This window comes from Lonchura striata, chromosome 2 (genome assembly GCF_046129695.1).
Source record: "Lonchura striata isolate bLonStr1 chromosome 2, bLonStr1.mat, whole genome shotgun sequence".
NCBI lineage: Eukaryota > Metazoa > Chordata > Aves > Passeriformes > Estrildidae > Lonchura > Lonchura striata.
This window is the reverse complement of record NC_134604.1, coordinates 10,076,624-10,098,065: the sequence shown is the minus strand read 5'-3', so window position 1 is coordinate 10,098,065 and position 21,442 is coordinate 10,076,624. Positions and strand designations below refer to the sequence as shown.

Below are 21,442 nucleotides of genomic sequence, written 5' to 3'. Positions count from 1 at the left end.
GCAAAGACACTTAGCAACAGTTATTGATGATGTATGAAAAGAGATACTACAGATAAAACACTTAATGAAGATGTCAGAAAATGAAATGCTACAACTGAGGACATGTTCAAACAATCACTTATAGACACATTCCACAAAATATGTGAGCAGAAGCTGAAACATAAAAATGTAACTAGAGCTACACATATCAAAGGATTATACTTAGATGCTAAAAATTTAACATGTGTGCCATTAATTTCAAGGCCCAAGGGTTTTGTGTTATATATTCTGTCCATGTAGAGACATATAAAATCATATACAGAGCACTTTTTGTTTTCAGTGTCATGGTCCATGAGACTATGGATGTTCTGAAAGAACTTTTAGTTTCTATTTGCTCACATTGCTTTGTCCATTTGCTAACCACAGCTGTTACACAACATACAATGCACATGGTAATTTGGGTGTGACTCTTTCAGGGTATGGGTAAGTAGCTGTTTTTCATTTGCTTTGTTAATCAGTCAACAAGAAAAATCTCATTTTAGGTACGAAATATACTGAAAATCTGCAAAAGGCCATAGTGTGTGAGTAAAGCAATTGTTCTACACACTCACAGACATGCCAGTTTTTCTAAAATTACCTACATTTTTATTATCAGGCTGCCAGTTTTCTAGGCTGACCCTATAAAAAAGCTCTGTTCACCTACTTCTCCACATTCCCATGGACAGCAAGTGTTAGGCTGGGAATAGTGTGCTCTGGTTCTTGCAGGGACATGAATTTTACTGAGATGCCATGACCCCGCTTGGAATTCTGCATCCATTTCTGGGGTCCCTGGCACAAGGCAGACATGGACCTGTTCAAATGTGTCCAGAGAGGAGACACAACAATGATTAGAGTGTTGGAACCCCTCTTCTGTGAAGACAGGCTGGGACAACTGGGATTGTTCTCTGCAGCCTGGAAAAGAGAGGACTCCAGGGAGATCTTCCTGCAGCATTTCAATACATAAAGTGGGGTCATAACAAAGGCAGAAAAAAGCTTCCTGATAAGGCCTTTAGTGACAGGACAAGGAGCAATATTTTCAAACTGAGAAAAGGTTTAGATTATATATATGGAATAAATTCTTTACTGTGAAGGTGGTAAGGTACTGGAACAGGTTGCCCAAAGAAGGTGTGGATGTCCCAGATCTAGAAGTGCTCAAGGCCAGGTTAGATGGGGCTCTGAGCAATCTGGTCTAGTAGAAAGCGTCCCTGGACATGGTTGGGGGGTTGGAACAAGATGACTTTTAAAGGTCCTTCCTAGTCCAAACCATGCTCCATTACTTCTGGTTGCTGGAAGCAACTTTTTATATAAAAACTTCTAACTGCTGAAGTCAGCAAAATACCCTGAGACACGTACAGCACCCACAGCTGTGTGTGAGCAGGGAGCTAAAGGAGACATCTCTACATTGCTTCTTCTGATTCCTGAGCTATTCACTTTCCCTGCATAAAAAATTTCTTTTCCCCAGCCAAACCTGCAGCAGTAAATCCTGTTTTGCTCTGACCTGCAGAGGTGTAGACATTGCCCAGAAGGCATGGGAGAGCTGGAGCCCAGCCGGGGCACCTCAGGCCACCACACAGCTGTGTTAACACAGCACACGTGGTGATGCCTGTTTAAAGGCATCCACTGGCCTCTTGCTTTCCAAATCAGAGGCACATTTGTTTTTCTCTGAATAAAGGCAGAATAAGAGATGCTGACATTCCTTTCAGATCAACTGTGCATTTTGAAATGGGATGAAGCAGGCTTTTAGTGTCTCCTTTACATGCAGCTCACTACGTGTTTTCCAAGAGCACATTTGAGTTTTTACGCTTTCTGGCAACTGTAAATTTTACTCTTGCTGACAGCAGCAGTAAATGCTTTATGCAGAACAAAATCAGCTCTGTGAAAAGTTGAACTCTGTTTTATTGCTCCATAAAATATCTCTTGGTGCTAATGCAAACAGAAAGCTTCTTTGCTCTCAAGGAAAGGTGAGGGGAAGAGGTGCCAGCTTCCAGTGGACTGCATGCTACTGCTTTTAGTGGCATTTTGCTGGCAATAAAAATGCTGTTTTTCTTTGTAAAGTGTATTGTTGCTTTACTTAAAAATAATAATAAAACAAAAGCCTAATGCACCTGTGAAATAAAAGCTGCTCACAACAAACCTGTCACTTCTGAGAACTCCATTAGATACTTTTCTGGATCTACCAGCCTTACTTCATGTGTTTTCCTTTACAAGACCATCCAGCACATATTGATGGTAAGTCCCTGCTCCTCTGCAGATTTTTAATGGAACAGGGATAGACTGCTTAGGTTTCTGAAGTGTGGGTGATGTCCTTGGGGACTGATGCTACTTCAGCTGAAATCAGTTACAGAATTCTTTTAGCCTTTGTACAGGATGAACATATTATCTTCTCTTGGGTATGTCTGACCACTGTCATGATTACACAGCAAGAATGCCCACTGATTTTGGTGGAAGTGATAGAAGAGAAGGGGTAATAGTCATTATACCATCAAAATAAAGAAGAATAATAGAAGTGTTTGAATGCAGAATCTAAATATGATCACACTTCCAAAACCTAGACTTTATTTTTTACTTTCCTTCACCATAAATGCCCATATATTTAAATGTATACACCTGGAATAAACCTCTAAGTTTTAAATGTTTTATTTTTGGGCAGAAAACACTTAAAAAAGAAGGAGGAAAAAACATACATAGATATTCAGCACTTCACAGGCCCAATAATAATTAATGTCCTTCATAAACATCTAATGAAAAATGAATTTATGTCACTTAGCCAAATTTATTTCTGTTTGCATTCCATCCTTCTAGATTTTTTTTGTTTCCATATTGCTGAAAGGCACAAAAAATCTCAAATTTATTCAAGCTGTTAGAGAAGAAATGCACACAGAACATTAAGTAGTTGCTCAAATGTTGCTGAGCAGTAAAATACTATGATAAAGTGGCAACTTGCTGTTTCTCTATTACTTCTTCAGCACTAAAATTAATTTATGATCAGTCATCAATTCATTTACATGTCATTTTATGCTAAATCTATCGTTGCTGATGAATGCATATCCCTAGATCCATTAAGCTAGAGTAAAGTCTGTGCTTTATAATATGACCCTGCTAATTGTTGCATTACCATTTTTATGAGATACAAAAAGTAGCAGTTTCCTATTTTCTGAGCACATATTTAATCCATGAAGCACATTCTTCCTATTAAATGCAATCTGTCTAACTGCTTATAAAACAGAATCTTTTGCAATAGGTATCCCTAAGCAAATCAATACAAATATTGAGCTCTGCCATGGTAAAATATGGTTCATGAAAATGATATTGTGCAGTTTTCAAGAATTATTCCATTTGTGCTCAGACACAGTGAATTATCAACTTTTTCCATACAGACAGTGATGTGTGAGTCTTTTAATCAAGACCAAAACATGTCAAATAAGGGATATTCCTCCTTGCTGAACTACACAATCTGAAGAGATTTTTATGATTTAGATCTATATAATTCTATTGAAAAAAAAAGAATGTAACCCATTTGTTGAGGCACTGTTTGCAAAAAAACATCTCTCTGTTTATATCAGTTTATATCAGTTAGATAGAAGAGGTCTTGCTCTGTTTTCCATGCTAGTTAATGAGTCAAACTCTCCCTTCAGTCAAAATGCACCAGGACTGAAGATACACAGCTCTCATTACCAGCTTCACTCGTGCTGCAGGAGGAGGAGGAGGTAAGGGGAGGGTAAAGAAAACCCCCAAATCATAACACTTTGACCTTAAAAAACCTAGGCTTGCTCTTAGTGATTTCAGTGAGAAGCAAATTAATTTCTTCTATAGTCATCATACCCAATTAATTAAGTCTATTAAAGTAGAATAATGCAACAGACTCTTTGTGGCCACTCATGCCATAACTCTGTACAGCAATTTGTTATAAAGGCAAACATTAAGCTTAAGAGAAAGAAAAAAACATATTTCATTGTGTCTCTGAAAGCAAAAAATAACCCTAAATAACTATGAATTAAAAGTCAAGTGAAGAAAAATTTTACCAGTGTTTTTTGGTTCTTTCTTTCTCTTTTATTTTAAAGCAGATTCAGTGACTCAATATCCTAACAAACCATACTGGGAATGAAGCAAAACTTTGGCTTTAATTTCATATTACATCCCACAGACGTGCAAATTTAAACCTCCCTCCTTGAATTCTCTTTGTGATATCTGAAGAATTTTAAGGTACAGTTCCTGTGCACTCCTCCTTTCTTTTCACTTTATTATACACGTCAACATTATGTCTCTGCCACCTGCAAAGAGAAAAGCTTAATAGTGCAGATTAAATCCTTGTCTGCATCTTCAGTTAGCTGTGACTAAAACTGAAGAGCCTGGAAGACAACTTGACTTTTAAACAGTTTAAAGGAGCAGCACTGTGGTGTCAGAGGGATTCAGGAGTTTGTGCTTTGGCTCACGCAGTGCCAGTGCTTCCCCTCGGAGAATCCCACATTTGGCACTGCAGGAAATCCTTGTTCTCAGCTCAGCCATGAAGAACAAAGCCCCATTTCAGCCCAAGAGTGGCTGTCTTTGAGGCTTGCTAACACTACAGGGTGAGGAACCTCACCCTGCTCCCACCACAGCAACTCTGTTTGCAGAAAGTCTGGACCAAGGGATGTCAATTTAGATTTCTCACAAACACTGAACTCCCAGGGCACTTCAGAATGAACAGAAATATTGCTTCATCTGGGTCAGCTGTTCTCACTTGCCTCCATTTTCAAATATGTTTAGAGAAGTGAAAACGTGATCAACAAATTCCTAGAAAAATGCTGGCTGAAGTCACCAAAGGCTCTGTGAAAAGAAGTAACTTATATATTCTCAGCACAAGAAAGAACAATTTAGTTGTTCTACCGTATTTTAAAAGCAATCAAATTGAAGAATGAGAAACAGCTTGGGAACAACTGAAGCAATTTGCTATATACTTCTTAACACCATCAAGCAGCCTAGAAGAGTTTACAGAAACAGATAAGCAAAAATTAAAATTCTCCTTTGAAAAACAAAATTTGCTTAAGTATAATAGGCAATTTCTTTCCACCCTTAGAAAAAAAGCAACAAAGCCAAATACAGACTCTTCTAAATTCAAGGCTTTACCCATCGAGGAAGACAGAAGTAGATTTGTTATTTGGAGATTTTGCCATCTTACAGACCCTTTAGGCTAACACACTAGGTGTACTTCAGTGAAGCTATCATTCCCTAATTAAGTCAATCTAAATGTTGGCTCAGTGCTATAGGGGCAGTCTATAATTTTACTTCCCCTCCAGCTGCACATTCCCTTCCTGCAGTGCCAGCATACACCTTGCCATGCAGTGAACCAGAGGCAAGGAATTATCCAGCTAGTAATTAAACAAGCAAAAGAAACAGCAAGAGAAAAACCTTAAATTTCAGCTGGATGAGGCCACATGAAGTTTATGGTGGTGATGAATGGAAGTGAATTTAGATCACCTTAAGTATACTGCCAGTCTACATTATGAAGTTCTGCCCAATTCCTTCCAAAACATCAAGAAGCCTTTAAAATTCGAGTAATTAGACATTTAACATGCCAAAAATTAAACAAGATTTTAAAATATTATTACAAGTTTTAAGGTTATTAATAAAAGTATACATTTTAATAAAATTTAAAATTGGAGCAGGAATGCAACTATTTCTTATTTGCTCTAGGGAGGGTGGTCCAAACTATTAGATGAAGATGCAAATGTGGAAACATTCATTTTCTGATTTACAGATACATAAGCATTGCCATATTAATATCTACCAAAAGCAAAATGTATACCAACCTGTTTTTTTAAATTTATTTATTGCTGTTCTACTAGTGCAATCTCTTAGTGTATTGCTAACAGAAAGGGCTCTGAGCCATTAGTGAGATATGCAAAAATATGCAGAATTATAGCTTGAAGGAGATTACACTAGAAATGCAAGAAAAGTGAGTTAACATACTCATGCACTAAAAAGTTAACCTTCTCAATTCAGGGATTTAAACTTTAACTCTATGGCCTTCAGTTGCATCTGGATTTCAAATCAAAGCACAAGAAACACAATTCTTAAATCTTAATTAGATTGGCTAGCTTCCTGGCTCTAGCGTGAAGGAAAACCTGGAAGGTGGGATTAAGCTACAGACTATTTCATTCATCAAGGGAAAGGAAGAAAATGATAGTATTGATGCTCCATCACTGTCATTCCTGCAGTGTTTTCAGAAGAGCAATCTTTGAGTGCAAAAGCCTTGGTATTTCAGAGGTCCAGACAAAGCAGGAACTCAGAGGTGCTATGGTAGGAAGCTGTTCTGAACAAGTCTCCCTTAAGGCAAAACCAACAATCAGTGTTCTTCTGCTGAGATCAAAAACTGAAGCAGCACCCACTAACACTGTGATTCTGGGGATATTTGGGTCTCCAGCACACCTCCACACTATGGGCACAGTACACTATACAGAGGCCCTGGCTCAACCTAAAAAGAACTACACTGATGTTTACAAATAATACATGATGTCCATAAAAATCTGTTTTCAAAAACAGTGTCTTTCACTGCCTACATTTCAGCAACAGAAATTTAATTCATTCAGATTCCATGCATTAGTTTATTACAGCAGGTCCTCTTTCTACGTCCCCTTTGATGATGATGTAATTTTCCAAAGCATGCAGAGGACAGGGAGAAGTGAGGGAAGGAGGGTCAGAATTATTAAACAGATTGGGTCAGAATTATTAAACAGATTCTCTAAAAGGGAGCAATTGATAAATCCAGCAGTACAATGTTCAAAATGCACATTTTCCAACATAAATGTTGTGTTTACTCTAGAAATAAATGTTGTGCAGATCTAGCTACACTTACTCTGAAGTCTTTAACTTCCTTGTGTTCATCTTGGAAAGCATTTGCCCAGCAGAATATCTTAAAGTGTTTTCAGATAACATTTTTATGTTCCTCCTGATTTATGAAATATATATTTCTAAGATGAGGTCTTCCCCTCCTTTTTATGTAACTGCCTTGCTTCTCTACTAGAATGAACCTTTCATGAAAGCCAGGATATAACTGAATTTCCTTTCAAGTCTTTTAAAGCCTTTTAAAATTCATGAATTTCCTTATCATTTTTCAGCAAAGCAAAGTATTTCCAAATCCTTCTTTAACTTTAGTGTTTAGTATTAACATTTTAAATGTTACAGAAATCGAGTGGAATAAATTTTCACTTCGAAAGTGTCCAAATGGTGATGTATTTTACTGGTAGTAACAAGTTGGTGTCACTGTGTTTGGTTACCTGTCACAGAGCTGTCTAGATTGTCCATACTGGAGCCTGGAGTATGCTCTAGACCTCTTAGTGGTCTACTGATTTCTACAGTTTCTTCTTCAATATCATCCTCATCATCATCGTCATCTGGAACATCTGTTTCCAAATCTGAAATAAGGTTTCCAGATACGTATCCTAGGGGAGGAACTGGAGCCTGAGGAGGTTGTGTATTGCTTTGGATGTGCCTACACAAAGAAACAGGAAAAGTTATCAGAATGGATGAGATTTTGCAGCCCATGGTCAATAAAACACAAACCTTTTAACAAGTCCTGAAGTATATTTACAAAACTTGCTTGGTTAGGCCAAACTCAAGAAAATTCAGCTTCTAATACCAGAGTGCTTCTAACTTTCCAGTCTTAAATAAAAAGAATAAAGATAAAATCCTCTAGGATGGGGAAGGTCAGGAGTGTCTTCTCACAGATGGAGAGCAATAGACACAGAGGCTACATAAATCAGGTAGGAAACCCATGGAAAAGCAGAATTTTGAAGCCCAGCCCAGCACATAAGTGTCTCACCCAATATTCCCCCTTGCAAATCACACATTGAACCAAAGTTAAATCTCACTCCTTCCGCTTAAACAGATGCAGTGCCTGAAGCAAAAGTCACCCTAAAGAGGAGGAAATGGCCAGTAGGACAGAAGAAATTTTCAAGTCCAATGAACGCATCATCAGCGAGGCCTTTTCATTTTGCTTTATTCCAAGAAGTTTAATTGATTTAATTGCAGCAGTATTAGGGCATGCATGTGTGAAATTACTGCATGCAGCAATTACATAAAGCAAAAAAAAAAAAAAAAAACAGAAAAAGAAGACAAAAAAGCCCCCACAAGATAGCTAAATGGCCAAAGGCAAGCATGGGATTCATGATTTGCCTGGTCTCTGAGAAAAAAGCTTTCAGAGCAGCATTCCCCACAGCACAACAGGTACACAGTAAGCTGTGCCAGAGGACCCAGGCATGACTGGCCTTGGCACAAGAGCATGTCCCACACTTGAAATTGCTAACTTAGGCACGTGGGAATCCTTGGGTGGCTCTACATGAGGTGCCATGACCTGATTTGAATCGGCAGCACTCTGGATGGGATCCAGGATTCTGCTGGTCTCTTGCTTGGACATCAGTAAAACTGAAGAAATTACAATTGTCACCTGTTTGGCTCCCAGCGATAATACATTTTCCGTGGAAACTTTGTACTGAATTACTGCCTGCATGAATGAATTCTCTTTATTCAATGAGCCTTTTTTTAAAATTTTCATCATGTAAATCTATCAGATATGAGAATGTCATGGTAAATGTTATGTACCACTGGTAACTTTCTCCACCTCAGTGTAGGTTGTAACTTATTGCTTATTCTGAATCTAATTTCCAGAACAAGTGCTTCCTTTCTCACATACAACCCCCTTCTGATTAACAGTTATTGAACACTTTTCTGCCTGGACACCAGGTTTTTAGTGTTCAACATAGTGTTCAAAACACTGGGGCACTAAAGGGCACTACCATCTAACTAACCCTCAATAAACAGTGTGATTAGCTCCTAATCAAGCAAAATGCTTAAGTATATGTTTAATGTTAAGCTTGTGATAGAACAATTGAAGTCAATTTCTCATGTACTCATAGTTAAGCATATACTTAAGTGATTTTCTGGATCAAAGCCATAATGATTATGTACTTTTCCAGTAATCTCTAATGGGCTCTTTCTTAAATTCTTAGTTGGCTGATGTCTGTATTTCTCAGTTGCTGCTCCCACAGTACCCTGAGACCCAGACAGGTCTCATTTTGCTGTTTAATTTTACCTGGTCTCTACAATGGACAGGTTAACTGTGTGAAAAGAAGACTGAAAAAATATTCCTTCCCAGTCAAAACAATGGAGGACTTTCTACTAACTTTGACTAGCATGACATATATCCAGCCAAACAACAAAAATATATTTAAAAATTCCATTAAAATGTAAGTACATTAAAATGTAATAAAAATCATTTGTATGTAAAATTCACCCTCAGCATTTAGCCCAATGCCCAAAAGGTATGGAAAAAAAGGTTATGTCCTTGTTTTTTTTTTTTTTTTTTTTGGAGTTTCAGGCTCAATTACTGTGACTTTGCAAAAGAGCGACATTAAAATCTGTATAATCCTAAGCACATTATGAAACTTCCCAATCAATTTTCATTTCCCCAAAAAGGGAGCAAGAGCTTTCCTGCCAGCTGCACGAGGCTTTGGTGCAGCGTGCTGCTCCATTATCCGTGCCTGCGCTGGTTTGGAGCTTTGGAGGGCGTAGGAAGGGTACCAGCTGCACAAGGCAGCAGCCACTGCCTGTGCTGGCAGGGCGTGCATCTGTGTGCTGGCTCAGAAGGCAGCACCTTCAACAGGCCAGGTCTAGCTGCTGCCTGGGATTTGGGTCTGTCCCACAGGCAGGCTGGGGTCGGTGCCTGGCGCTGCGGCGGGGCCGAGGTACCCTGTTGATGGAGTGCAGATTGCAGACAAGCCCCGAGGCTTCCACGGTGCCCAGGGAAAACAGCTGGCTTGGGTTTGGCACCGCCTGCCTACCTGCCTGATGTATTTCTGGGAGCTCAGGCTGAATAACTTGGTGGCTTTATTGAGCAGGGAAGAAAGGCTGCTCCTCTGCTGGCAGCGTGCCATTCAGTAACCAGCTCTGCTCCGCTCCGCCGAGAGTCGCGGGCTTTGTCTGGGTGGAAGAGTTGTAAAAGGACAACTGCTGCTCAGGGAACATCCAGGAAGCAGCTGACCTTCACCATGTCCCCAGCCTGGTGCAGTTGACAAGTTCTTTTTCAGTCCCTGAAGAGATTGCTTCTGTTTGTTTTGCAGGGGAAATGTTACTGTGGTATTTGCTTGCTTTTCCTTTAAACAGGCATAAAGCACTCTGAGAAACACTAGATCCATCCTATAAATGCTAACAACTTGCTTTCTGCTGTTTCTGGGTTTTTCATATGAATCAGAAATTCTCATGGTAGTTCAAAATACAGAGATGTAAATAATTCATTCTCATGCTACACAGTGTAAAAGCTGCCATATTGCTATTTCAAGAAACTATAATTAATTTTAATGAGGAATTTACAACCTTATTTTTGAAAATCCTAAAAAATTCCTGTCTTCTAGCCTGAGAAGAGAGTACTCTCAACTATACAAAAGCTGTCAGGAGGTGGGTGTTAACTACTTAGCAAAATGTAGGAGGAATATTGTTTTTACATGTTTTTAGACAAAATTTAGCATATTAAAAAAAATATGATTTAAAAAATGTGATTTGAAAAGCACATACAGATATGTAAGATATTCCAGCTGTGGGTAGAGTTTTGCTATTCCTTCCTCCATTTTACTTCTTTGGAAACACAATTGAAATGCTGTTGAACACGGTCATTATTTATGTCAAAAAGGAATTTAGTATTGTTGCTATTATTAATAATAATATTATTATTTCATTTCCCTGATCACAGGTGACCCCTTCAACCATGACATTTACCATGTCTGCTTTGCTATATCAAACTGGTAAGCCCTTGTTAACTCATCAAGGTGAGCTTGAAGCATTGGCTGCATCTCCTCTCGTGGGGAAGGCGTGAGAGTTGCAGTCGACTGTTGCCCAAAGGAGATGGCAGGAGATGAAGCTACTCCTCGGACAGGAGGTGTGGGGACACGATCATCATCTTCTTCAAGCTCATCTTCCATGCCCTGATGTAGGTAGGTCTGAACTGGCAAAGGTGGACACCAACCATCACTGTCATATCTAAAATAAGAACCAAATAAACTTAGTGTGTATCAAAACTCATCTCTGCTGCACAATAGAGGGTGTAGAGGGTATGCAAGAATCCTGCTACAATTGGAAACTTTGCACACAGTGTGTGTTCTAAAATTTAATGAAAATAGGGTCATATTTGCTTAGATTGTCCTTACTGAGTCAGTTTAATTTTCCCACAACTGCTAAGCAACTTGAGCAAGATATGCAACAGAAAAATTGCTGACCCATTATCATATTCATTAATGGTGATTAGATAATATTACACCACAATCAACAATAAAAATGAACTAACTCACTTCCAGGATCATTAACGTAGGAGAATGAATATTGACCTGGACATGAAAATAGCAGCATTCTTAAAAGGTAGAGCAGGCTTTATGCAGTTGCACTTATTTCACAGAATCCCAGAAAAAGATGAGTTGAAAGTGACCCACAAAGATCACCAAGTCCAACTCCTGGCCCTGCACAGCGCCATCTCCAAGAGTCACATCATGAACCCAAGAGCATTATCCATTTACTTCCACCCTCCCCTTTACCTGTCTATACATTTACCATTTGTTTCTGGTTTGGAGCATAAATAAAAAGCTACACTTTCCTCATAAATTCTGGTCTTCCCACTCTGCACACAGGTATCTCCTATGATGTGCAATACATCCAAGTCACAGCAGCACTGACCCCGAGCAGATGCTGTGTCACAGCACCAGCTGATAAGGTACATTAGCACACATGTTGACAGCTCTGCCAGCACCCCACCTCCTAGCCAATCTGTACTGGGACTTACCTAGACTGTGCTACATTTCTGAACACTTTCAATACACCTGCCCAAAGCAAATGGAAATATCAACCACCAGGAGTATTCTTGAATAGCAAATTCTTCTTTCTTCAGACATAAAGGGTGTCCTGGTAGGAGTTTGTGATTTTTGTTGCCTTATACCAGAGGTGTAAGGGGTGGTGCTATATGTGATCAGGGTTAGAAACAAAAGCTTTATCTTTTATTACCACTTCTTACACAAGTTTTGCCAGCAAGTCAATTCTTTTCAGTCTCTGCACTCATCAGAGGATCTTTCAATTCAGTGTTGTTTTACACTATCATCCTGGGATGCTGTCTCTTAGAGACTCTGGCATCTTTCCAGGTGGATAGGCTTTAGTGACTGTGGTCATTCCCTGTGCATTATCTCCCCAGAGTAATTCCCTAATCTGAACACAACTTCAGTTGTACCCAGCTTTGCTGACAATCACATCACTCAAATCTCAACTGTCTACTTTTTCCCTCTTCAAAACATCCAGTCAGGCAACAGTCCCTTGAGCATCAGCACACATTTCTTCTTAACTCCTAGTGTATTCCAAAATAACTTGGGATACGCAGTTGCCTTTATTTTTTTTTTTTCTTCAAAAAACAACCAGGGAACCACAAGCTCTCACAGCTCCTTCACTGTCAAATCATCACACACTCTTAAAGGCCATTTTCCAAGCATCATCTAAGTCACTTTATCTTCTTTCCACCTTCAAGGACTGCTGACAAGGTCTTTTTTTTTTTCTGCAATGCAGGCAGGCAGTGCATTGCATGATACAGTTAATTTCTCAAACTGGCTTAAAACTACTCCTTTAAAGCTTCTGATTTGGAAGGAAGGATTTACCAATTTCCCAAAGAAAAATGAATTACTGTCAATTTTCCCAAGGGTGAAACTAGGTTATAAAAAGGCTGGGAACACTGAGATGGAAAAGTTGCAAAACCTGTATTACGAACAGAACATTTATTTTCAGCAAAACCCAAAGACTTCTTAAATTAATTAAACTACTTTTTCCTTATTCAGAAGTCTGTAGTCTGTATTTAAACACACGGATTTAAGACAGCTAAAACAACCTGACCTACTCATCCAAAAGTCCATGGTAATTCACACATGCATAAATTTAAATCTCCATATATGTAGATATAACCATAAATAGATATACAAACACATACAAGCACAGAAGTGAATATAAAGGCTGCTTCTTAACATCTGGCCTCTAGGAGAGGTTGAGTGATTGATCATTACCATTTTCATAACACAGAGATTTAAGAAAATGTTACATATTCATCCTCAGCAAACAATTAAGATACGACCAGCTGTAATTTGTCTTTCCAAACAATGTTTACTCAGGACATTTGCAACCAAGGCAGAAGGGACCATCCTAAATCATGCTGTGAAAACTGCAGTGCAACAATTCTCTTGCTTCCTTTTGCTCTATCAACCCCATGCTTTGCTATAATGCCTTCTTCTTTAAAAGGGACAGGGGAAAAAGGCACTCCCAGGTGACTTTGCAATGATGAATAAATGAGCTTTGGATGTGCTTGCCTTCTGACCCTGCTCCCTTCAAATCGCCAAATGTTCAGCTTGGTAGCAAAAAGGTTTTTTAGTAAAAAGGTTTCTCAGTGAAAAGATTCTGCACAGGTACTGTACCTTTACCCAAATTTTGTTTGAAATGGAAAGAAGCCCAACCCTGAAGTTCAGGACATGGAGATTCAAGATTTCAGGTACAAGAACCTTTGTCTTTTTAATATAAGGTGTCTGAAAAGCCACAAGTCCTAACCTTAATTTTAGAGAAAAACAAAATAAAACAAAAACCCCAAAAAAACAAAACCAACAAAGAAAATAATAAAAAAGGAAAAAGTAAACCTAACAGAGTACATAGTAACTACACGGTACAAAAGTAATACAGATATAGAAACATCTGGTATCACCATAGTGATTATTGGCCACATCTGTGTTCTTTTTCGTTTTTTGAGTAAATCCAGCATGGTGAAAATACTGCTTTTTTCAAGTACACTTATTGAAATCTAAGTGCCTTAGCTTCATTAGCAATCTCTGATTGTAATTTCATTATAATTAAGACCCTAATAAGTTCTGGTTAACATAAGCCTCTATTTTTCTAATATGTTTTGCTGTATTGTTAGCACTTCTATTCCACAGTAATCTTTTACTATTAAAAAGCCCAATTCATTATGTTAATAGACTTTTTTCCTTCAAAATATAAAATAAAGGTGATAACTACAGGGCACATTCTGTAAAAACTGTGTTTCGTTACACATATTGTTGCAACAAATGACGCTTCCCTCCCTGGAACTCACCAGAAAGAATTTTTTGAAGTAAAAGGTACTATTTCCATAACTTTTCCTAAAGATAGACAATAGGTATCAAATATATTGACATTCAGCTGCTAATATTCCATTTTGAGGTGTAGTCAATATCAAGAAACAGAAATAACCAAATAATATGCTGACTGCCTTTACTGGGTTGGCTCAAGATCATGCATATTACTGGTGAGAAATCAAAGTAAAAGATAATGAGTAAGAAATGAGCATTTCTTTACTGTCAAGTTTACATAAAATCAAGCAACACCGTCTTCTCTGAAAAGGGTGGGACAGGGAGCATGTCAGTTTGGGAGCTACTATAGGAAAAGAGAAACTTAATTGGCACAAATAGGCTCTTTGCTGAGTTTAAACAGGAATCTAAGATATCCCCAAAGCTACAACATTATATAACAGGGCTAGTTGGAGTAAGATATTCACTTTTCCTTCTGCAGTTTATGGAAAAATGGAGGCATATGCCAACCCTAGTGCCTTTGGGAAGAAGATGGTACAGAAGACTGAGTCTAATTTTTCTGTGTAAGGTTAAGTTAGGTGTGGGGTTTTTTATATCACTTGTTATTATGGATTATCTTTTGCAACTTAGCAGTCCACTAGTGCTTATAAGATGATTATTGCTAATCTCTAGTAAGAAAACTAGGTGTCAACATTTTTGAGTTTTTTTGTGATAATCGTTCCAATGAAACTCACATTTAAATTTAATTGTTATAGGAAGACACAAAGAAAAACAAGTCTCTATTTTGATGCCACCCTCCTTGTTTTATTGCTCTAAACACAGATATTTTGTATCATATTGTGAGAATTTCATTAAACGGTTAAGTTTTTCTGCCTGGAAGGTCATTTTTCCATTGTAATTCACAATATAATTACATCTCCATGTCACTAATTCTAGAATTAAACCACTTTGAATTTGTCATAGATAGAGTAAATCAAAACAAACCAAGAAGAACATGAGTTAAGAAACGTGACTTTTTTTAACCCAGTATGTCCAAGGCAACATAAGGGATGCAGTCTATGATTCTTTCCCTTTTAGCATGTTGAAAACTGCAGAAACAAGACCACCCCCTAAATACAGAAGGACTATTAGTATTGGAAACATCCTCAGAAAGCATGGGCATTGCAGATTCAGTCTTCATCAAAGGTGGACTGTAGCTCCAGATGGAGACTCTAAGTCCAACTTTCAAATTTTTTCTGTGTTTGGTAAAATACACGTTACAAGGTCTTGTTACCACCACTGCTAATGAGACATTACAAAAACCAGAGAAGAGTAATTCAAAACACAATCAGAGGAAAAACTAAGTCTGAACGGTTGTGAACCTAGAGGCTGGTCATTACCTTCTCTTTAAATAACCAGTGTTGATTTGGTGACCAACATTATTCCTTTCCAGCTAAATTACAGATGCTTTATGCAACTGAGGAGTCAAACCCTGTGTCACAAGGGATTTCTCTACAAGGTATTTCCATTTACCTTTAATTCTATTTCATTGTTCTGAAGAAAATCCAAGTGGTTTGCCTTCTATTGCATAATTGTTTTAGTGAAATGGCTGCACACGTGTTTTAGGGATATAAACTGATAAAGACAAAATTATTATATGGTGAAACAATTTTAAATTTATTTTAGCTTCTTATAACAGAATACAGAAGACAATGATTAAATGAACTTTTTGTCTTGAGATTTAAACAACACTCACAATCAGTAAGGTTATTAATTTTCCATTATTTTGAAATTTTAACTAATAACGCCTGAATGGGCCTTAATTTTAAGAACTTCACTGACTAAGACAGTCATTTATTGCTCATTATAAGAGTCAAAGGAGTTGGTATAAACTGAAACAATATGGAATTTTTCTAACTTTAATTATGAAAGTAGTAATGATCAATTCCCACTTACAACTGAGATAATGTTTGAAATATTTTTATTCAGTAAAGCTATTACAATGTATTCTTAAAAATGTTTCATCCTTAGGAAATATTAATTAATCCATGCATTGAAACAGACAGAAATTTGTCCCTGACAGAAAAAATATTCTCAAAGACTCCAACAGAGCTACCCACAGTAAACTATGTTTTTATATACTCTGATTTACCTCCAGAGCTTTAAAACCTGATATATCACATAATTACACTTTATAAAAAGCATTTTGTAATTGTTGTCTGCATAGGAAATGTCTCTTTCCTCTCATTTAGCACTTCTTGTGTGATTTTGTGTCCTTGAGAACAAGTCTGAGCTATGCAAAAATATGTAGAAGGTCCCAGAAACTTGAAAGTTTTTTGAATAATAACAAAAAAAGCCTATAATTAGCATGCCTTCCTCAAATGTGAAATTTCTTCTAAAAGCCGATGAGAAGATTATTATCCATTGTTTGATCTTCAAAAATTAATCCAATTTGGTGGGTTTTTTTTTTGTTCTGTTTGCTCTAATATTTTTTAACATCAAAGCAGTAAAAAAAATACACAGAGCCAGATTATGTCATCCTTACTCACTCTGAGTCCCATCAGCTCCATGCCATCCCAGAATTCAATTAAGCTACCTGTGAAGTGAGATAGTTCTCAGCATGAGAAATCACTGATGCCCTACATGATGATGAAGCAAGGTCACTTATGTTTCCATCTTCAGTCACTATCCAGAGAAGCTATTCAAACATTCCTCCTTCACAGCCTTGAATAAGTCTACAGGATAAGTTGCTCTCTCTTTATTTTTTTTTAAACAAAACAGAATAATGTTGTCACTTAGCAAAATTAAAAAAAAAAATAGAAAAGGACTCATTTCTGCAAATCACAGATTTTTCTTCAACAGAAAATGAAAAAAAAAAAAAATTACCCTGCTTCTTGCTGATCCACCCCATAGTGCTCCAGCTCTGTGCCTGGAAGTGGCTGCACAGGAGGGGGTGGGAGGGGAACACTGGCCCAGGTTGAACCATTATTTTTCTGGGGCTTGGCAGTATTTTTGTTTTTCTTCTTTTTCCCTCCTTTTCCACCTGCAAATCCAAAAAAAGAAAAATAAAATGTTAGAGCTATAATGTGGAAATAGAGGCCAGCTATTTATGTTTCTTTGTCAGAATTCTGATTCCAGAGCACATGCCCCAAAAAAGATGTATTTATACCTCAGCAGAATCAACATCAACGTGCTAATGCTGTCACAAAGTTATAGGTAATAATAGAATGGAATGGAGAATATTCTGAATATTTACTGAAAATCACTTATTTTTATACCTCTGTACATTTGCACCACAGTAGTGCAGAAACAAGGAAAGACAGGTTTACCTGCATAAGAAATATATTCCCTGATTTATTCAGGTGCACTTTATAACTTCTTGGATTCACTCTTACATAAAATTATAATAAAACATAGCAAATTATTTCAAATGTCAGAATCCACTGTGATTATATTGCAGTTTTGCATAATCACTTTCTGTGGAAAACACAGAGGTTAAGAACACCATCCAAAAATGTCATTGGAGTCAGGACTTTCAAGACAAGAGTAAATTGTCAAAACAAAAGAAAGAGGGTTTTGTTGATAGGAATTTCCTAATTTATGTTTTTCTTAAAAGAGCAGGAAGTCACGTGCAATGTGTTAGGACTGACTGTTTCAACAGATTCAAATATCTTGGTGCACTATGGAGAAGAGGTTCTATTCTGATACACAGCTCTAATGGATGAGGTAGAAATGAAGTGAGCAATGCATTTTAGTTAAACCCTCTGCTCTTCTCTTACTGTCCTTGGATTCACTTCTCCAGCTGAAGCACTTCCATTCATAGGAGAGTGATCTTACAGAGAAAGCTCTCATCCCACTTGGTTTGCTTCTTTTATTTTCCCTGACTTCTTTTGCTTGTCAGGAATTCATTAAGAGGAAGAATGGCTCAACATTTTGAATCCTTTGTCTGCCTGGGGACTCATCTATTTTTTGGAGCTCTGTTGTGGCTTTCAAACTCTTTGTTGGGTAGAGGAATGGTTTGTCAGATGCCTTTTCAGTGGGGTACCCAGCTGCTCTCACTCATCCCTGGCCTGTTGCAGAAAGCACTCTAATCCATCTCACCTACTTATGTCCCCTGATGATTTATAATGATCAGCCAAAAAAAAGTGAGAATTTTCATGTGAAAATGAATCAATGAATCAAGAAAGCCACAACTGACTGGTCAGGGAGGGTGGCATGACGTGCACTGGCAGGCACCATCCTCTGTGCCATGGTTCCAACTTTAGGCACAGAGAAACACAGAAGGAGGTGAAATTCTAGCAATAGAGACAAGCCCCTGTCATGAGACTTTTCATCTGTGAAACAGTGGCTTTCTTCTGTTACCTCCAAACATCAGCAGGATGAAAACAGGAACAAATAGAGAGGGAAGAAAAAGGTGGTTCTGTGACTCAGAAGCAGCCACGACTTCTCTTTTCACCTCCTGTTGTATCTGCTAGAGACAGGCAACAAGCCCAGCAATATTTCTAATTGACCTGGCTGGCAGCACATTGCAAGTGAGACTTTGCTTTCCAGTACTCAATTCCAGACCAAAGCTCTTCCTTCCTTTTTTTGGAGTATTTATAGTAAGTCCAGCCAAGATCCTGTGATTCATTATGTATGAACTGAGTGGATGTTACTTCTATTAGGATGGAAAACAGGCTCTTCTTTCTATTTGTAGCCTGGCAGACTGGGCAGCTTTCTTGAAAAGGGAAAGAACATTTTGACTGGTGAAAATAAACCCCATGACAGTGGAGACAGAGGAACAAATATATGTACCTTCTGGAGGGAAAGTGAAGCTTTCAAAGCACAGGTAGGGCAAAAAATGGGGAATTAGAAATAGGGTCACTGAACAGTGCAAAGGAAGTAGATTAGTTTTAATTTGTGGGACATGGAGAAATATTTTAAAAATCATCAGGAGTAGAAGCCAACAAGAACTAAGGCAAGTGGGTCTGCCTTAGGAGAAAAGCACATGAATGGTTTTTATGTTACAGGAGGAATTAAACTAGGAACACACAGAGAAGGGAAATGAAAACAACTTCAGCTTAGAGATTAAGTTGAGGTGGAGAGGAAGATTTTGGAAGTGTATCATCTTGATGATCTTAGGAGACTGGTAAAATGTAGGTTGACATGTGGAGTGATAATATGGGAGTGAGCCACTTGGATTTTGGGAGTTTCAAGGAGAGAAATTAGAGATAATGGAGATATTAGGAGTGAAGCAGAGAGACAAGGGACTTGTTTATATGAATAAATGGAGGAAGGGAACTCCAAGGTCATTGCTGGTAGGGGAAAGCAGCCTACACTGTACAGTTGGGCAGGAGATTTCTCTTCTGCCCCCATAGGCTAAACTCCACTGTCAGACTGGTGGGACAGACACCGAACATATAAAGCCTGATTTGTGTTTGAAAACTGATGCACCAAAGCCTTATTTTCCCATAGCAACAATGCCTGATGCTTCAATGTCTCCTCACACTGAAATTCAATTATATTGTTTAAATCTCTAGGTGAATCGGGAGAAAGAATTTGCCAGTTGGGCTACTTATCCTAGTACAGACATCATCTGTGCAAACTATAGCTATAAAATTTCCCTGCCTCATAAAACAGTTGAGGTTTTAGCTGTTTTCCATTCCACAGTGGGACAGGAATTCTCATGATATTCATGTAAGAGAGATAGAAATTTAGTCAGAATAATAAGTACTGAGATAGAAACTTAGTCAGAATAATAAGTACTACTTAAAGTACTAACCAAGGAAATGAGAGAAGAAATCCCTGCTCACCCTGGTGGGGACTACGTAATCAAAGCTGGTCTCTGACTCCAGTGATGCTCTAATTATCAGACTATTTGAAGGTCTCCCCAGTTTCTTAAGTATTACAGACATAATTATCCTATATCAAAGGCATAATTAGTGGGCAAGGGAGAGCAAAATACTGACTCTGCAGTCCAACAATCTGGCACTCATCTGAGCACTGGGGCATCCAGTTGTGAGCTGCCTTGGTCACAAGAAGACTGCCCTGGCCATATGACTGATTATAAAGTTTCCCAGTGTCATCAGCAAATTCACTTCTGAGAAACACTACACAGAATCATGTTGCATTTGAAATATTTGATAAAAGTCCAGCCTTTGATCAAAGGGTATGTTTCAGTGACACTTCCTATTTTCTGAGAAAACTCTTAGGCAGCCTTAGCTGTCAACATATCTAAAGTGTGATATTGCCCTCTGATACCTGACATATATGTACCCCAGCACATCCATTTCTGCATTTTCATGCAGCCTGAGGAGCAAGATGATTTCCTAAGCTACTTGTCAATATATCTCACATGCAAGGAACAAGAAACTTTATTGAGGTATTTCAGCTTCCAGATACCTCTCTGACAATGCCATAAGCCTATTTTTTGGTCTCAGACAAATCAGCTAATGCCTGGAGAAGGCAAGACTTGCAAACACATTTGGCTATCTGAATCATGAGCCAATGATAATAAGCGTCTTATCTCAAGATTCAGTTTGAATAGTCATTTAAATTGACATAAAGAAGCCATTTCTAGGTTTGGCCTGTTACTGGGAGGACTGATCCAGCTTAAAGTGGAAATTCAAAAGGCTGTGGATATATTCTGGATTTCAAAAGTAAATTCTTTCAGTGCTCCCATATTTCAGCTAGGTGAAATCACAGATTTTCATCTTAACTGTTGCCTTTTCAGTTTTTGTCTTGACAAAAAAAAAAAAAAAAAAAAAAGGACAACTGTACATAACATAAGCAACAAGTAAGCAAAATTAAAGAAATCAAGAAAAAAGGTGTGCTCAGATATAATACACAACCACATGTACTATGATCATTTTCATCTGATGAAAATGCATCATATTTCCAATAGAACATGCAGCGCACACATAAAATTTACATCCTGTTTGTATGTAAACTTGGCACAATTTGTTGAAACCCCAGTCACCTTTCAGGGCCCTACAACTATTTCCAACCTGCTTCACTGAGGAACAGCATTTAGAAACAGCTTGTGGGAGTGGGATATCTGTTAACAACTCAACAAAAATAATAATCTCCTCATGAAGTTCAGTGTGGGGAGACCTATAAACTGAGGATGGATGCAGAAATAAATTTGCTCCGCAGATTGTGACAGGGAAAGGATGTGACAAGGCGAGGCTGGCAGCTGCGCCGACAAAGCGCCACATGGAAGCACTCTCCAGTTATCTCCAAGTAGGTTCTGCAAAAGGCTTTTTTGTTTCAGTAGAGTCCCATGTGGCATTGTTGGCTGATGGGCAGGAACTCTCATGGCTATCCTCAACTGGTGCCTGGGGGATCTTCTGCCTCCCTGG

At 38.2% G+C, this 21,442-nt stretch overlaps 1 protein-coding gene across 6 annotated transcripts in view; it reads right to left on the bottom strand.

The window, feature by feature from the left end:
- ROBO2 (roundabout guidance receptor 2) overlaps positions 1 to 21,442 on the bottom strand; it is an 857,210-nt gene that overhangs the window by 25,953 nt on the left and 809,815 nt on the right. For all 6 annotated transcript variants that reach the window (XM_021532362.2, XM_021532365.2, XM_021532367.3 and 3 more), the window contains 3 exons: positions 16,989 to 17,145; positions 10,768 to 11,028; positions 7,275 to 7,489 (listed from right to left, as the gene is read on the bottom strand). In XM_021532362.2, the coding sequence (XP_021388037.2) occupies positions 7,275 to 7,489; positions 10,768 to 11,028; positions 16,989 to 17,145 (633 nt within the window). The remainder of the gene's footprint in view (positions 1 to 7,274; positions 7,490 to 10,767; positions 11,029 to 16,988; positions 17,146 to 21,442) is intronic.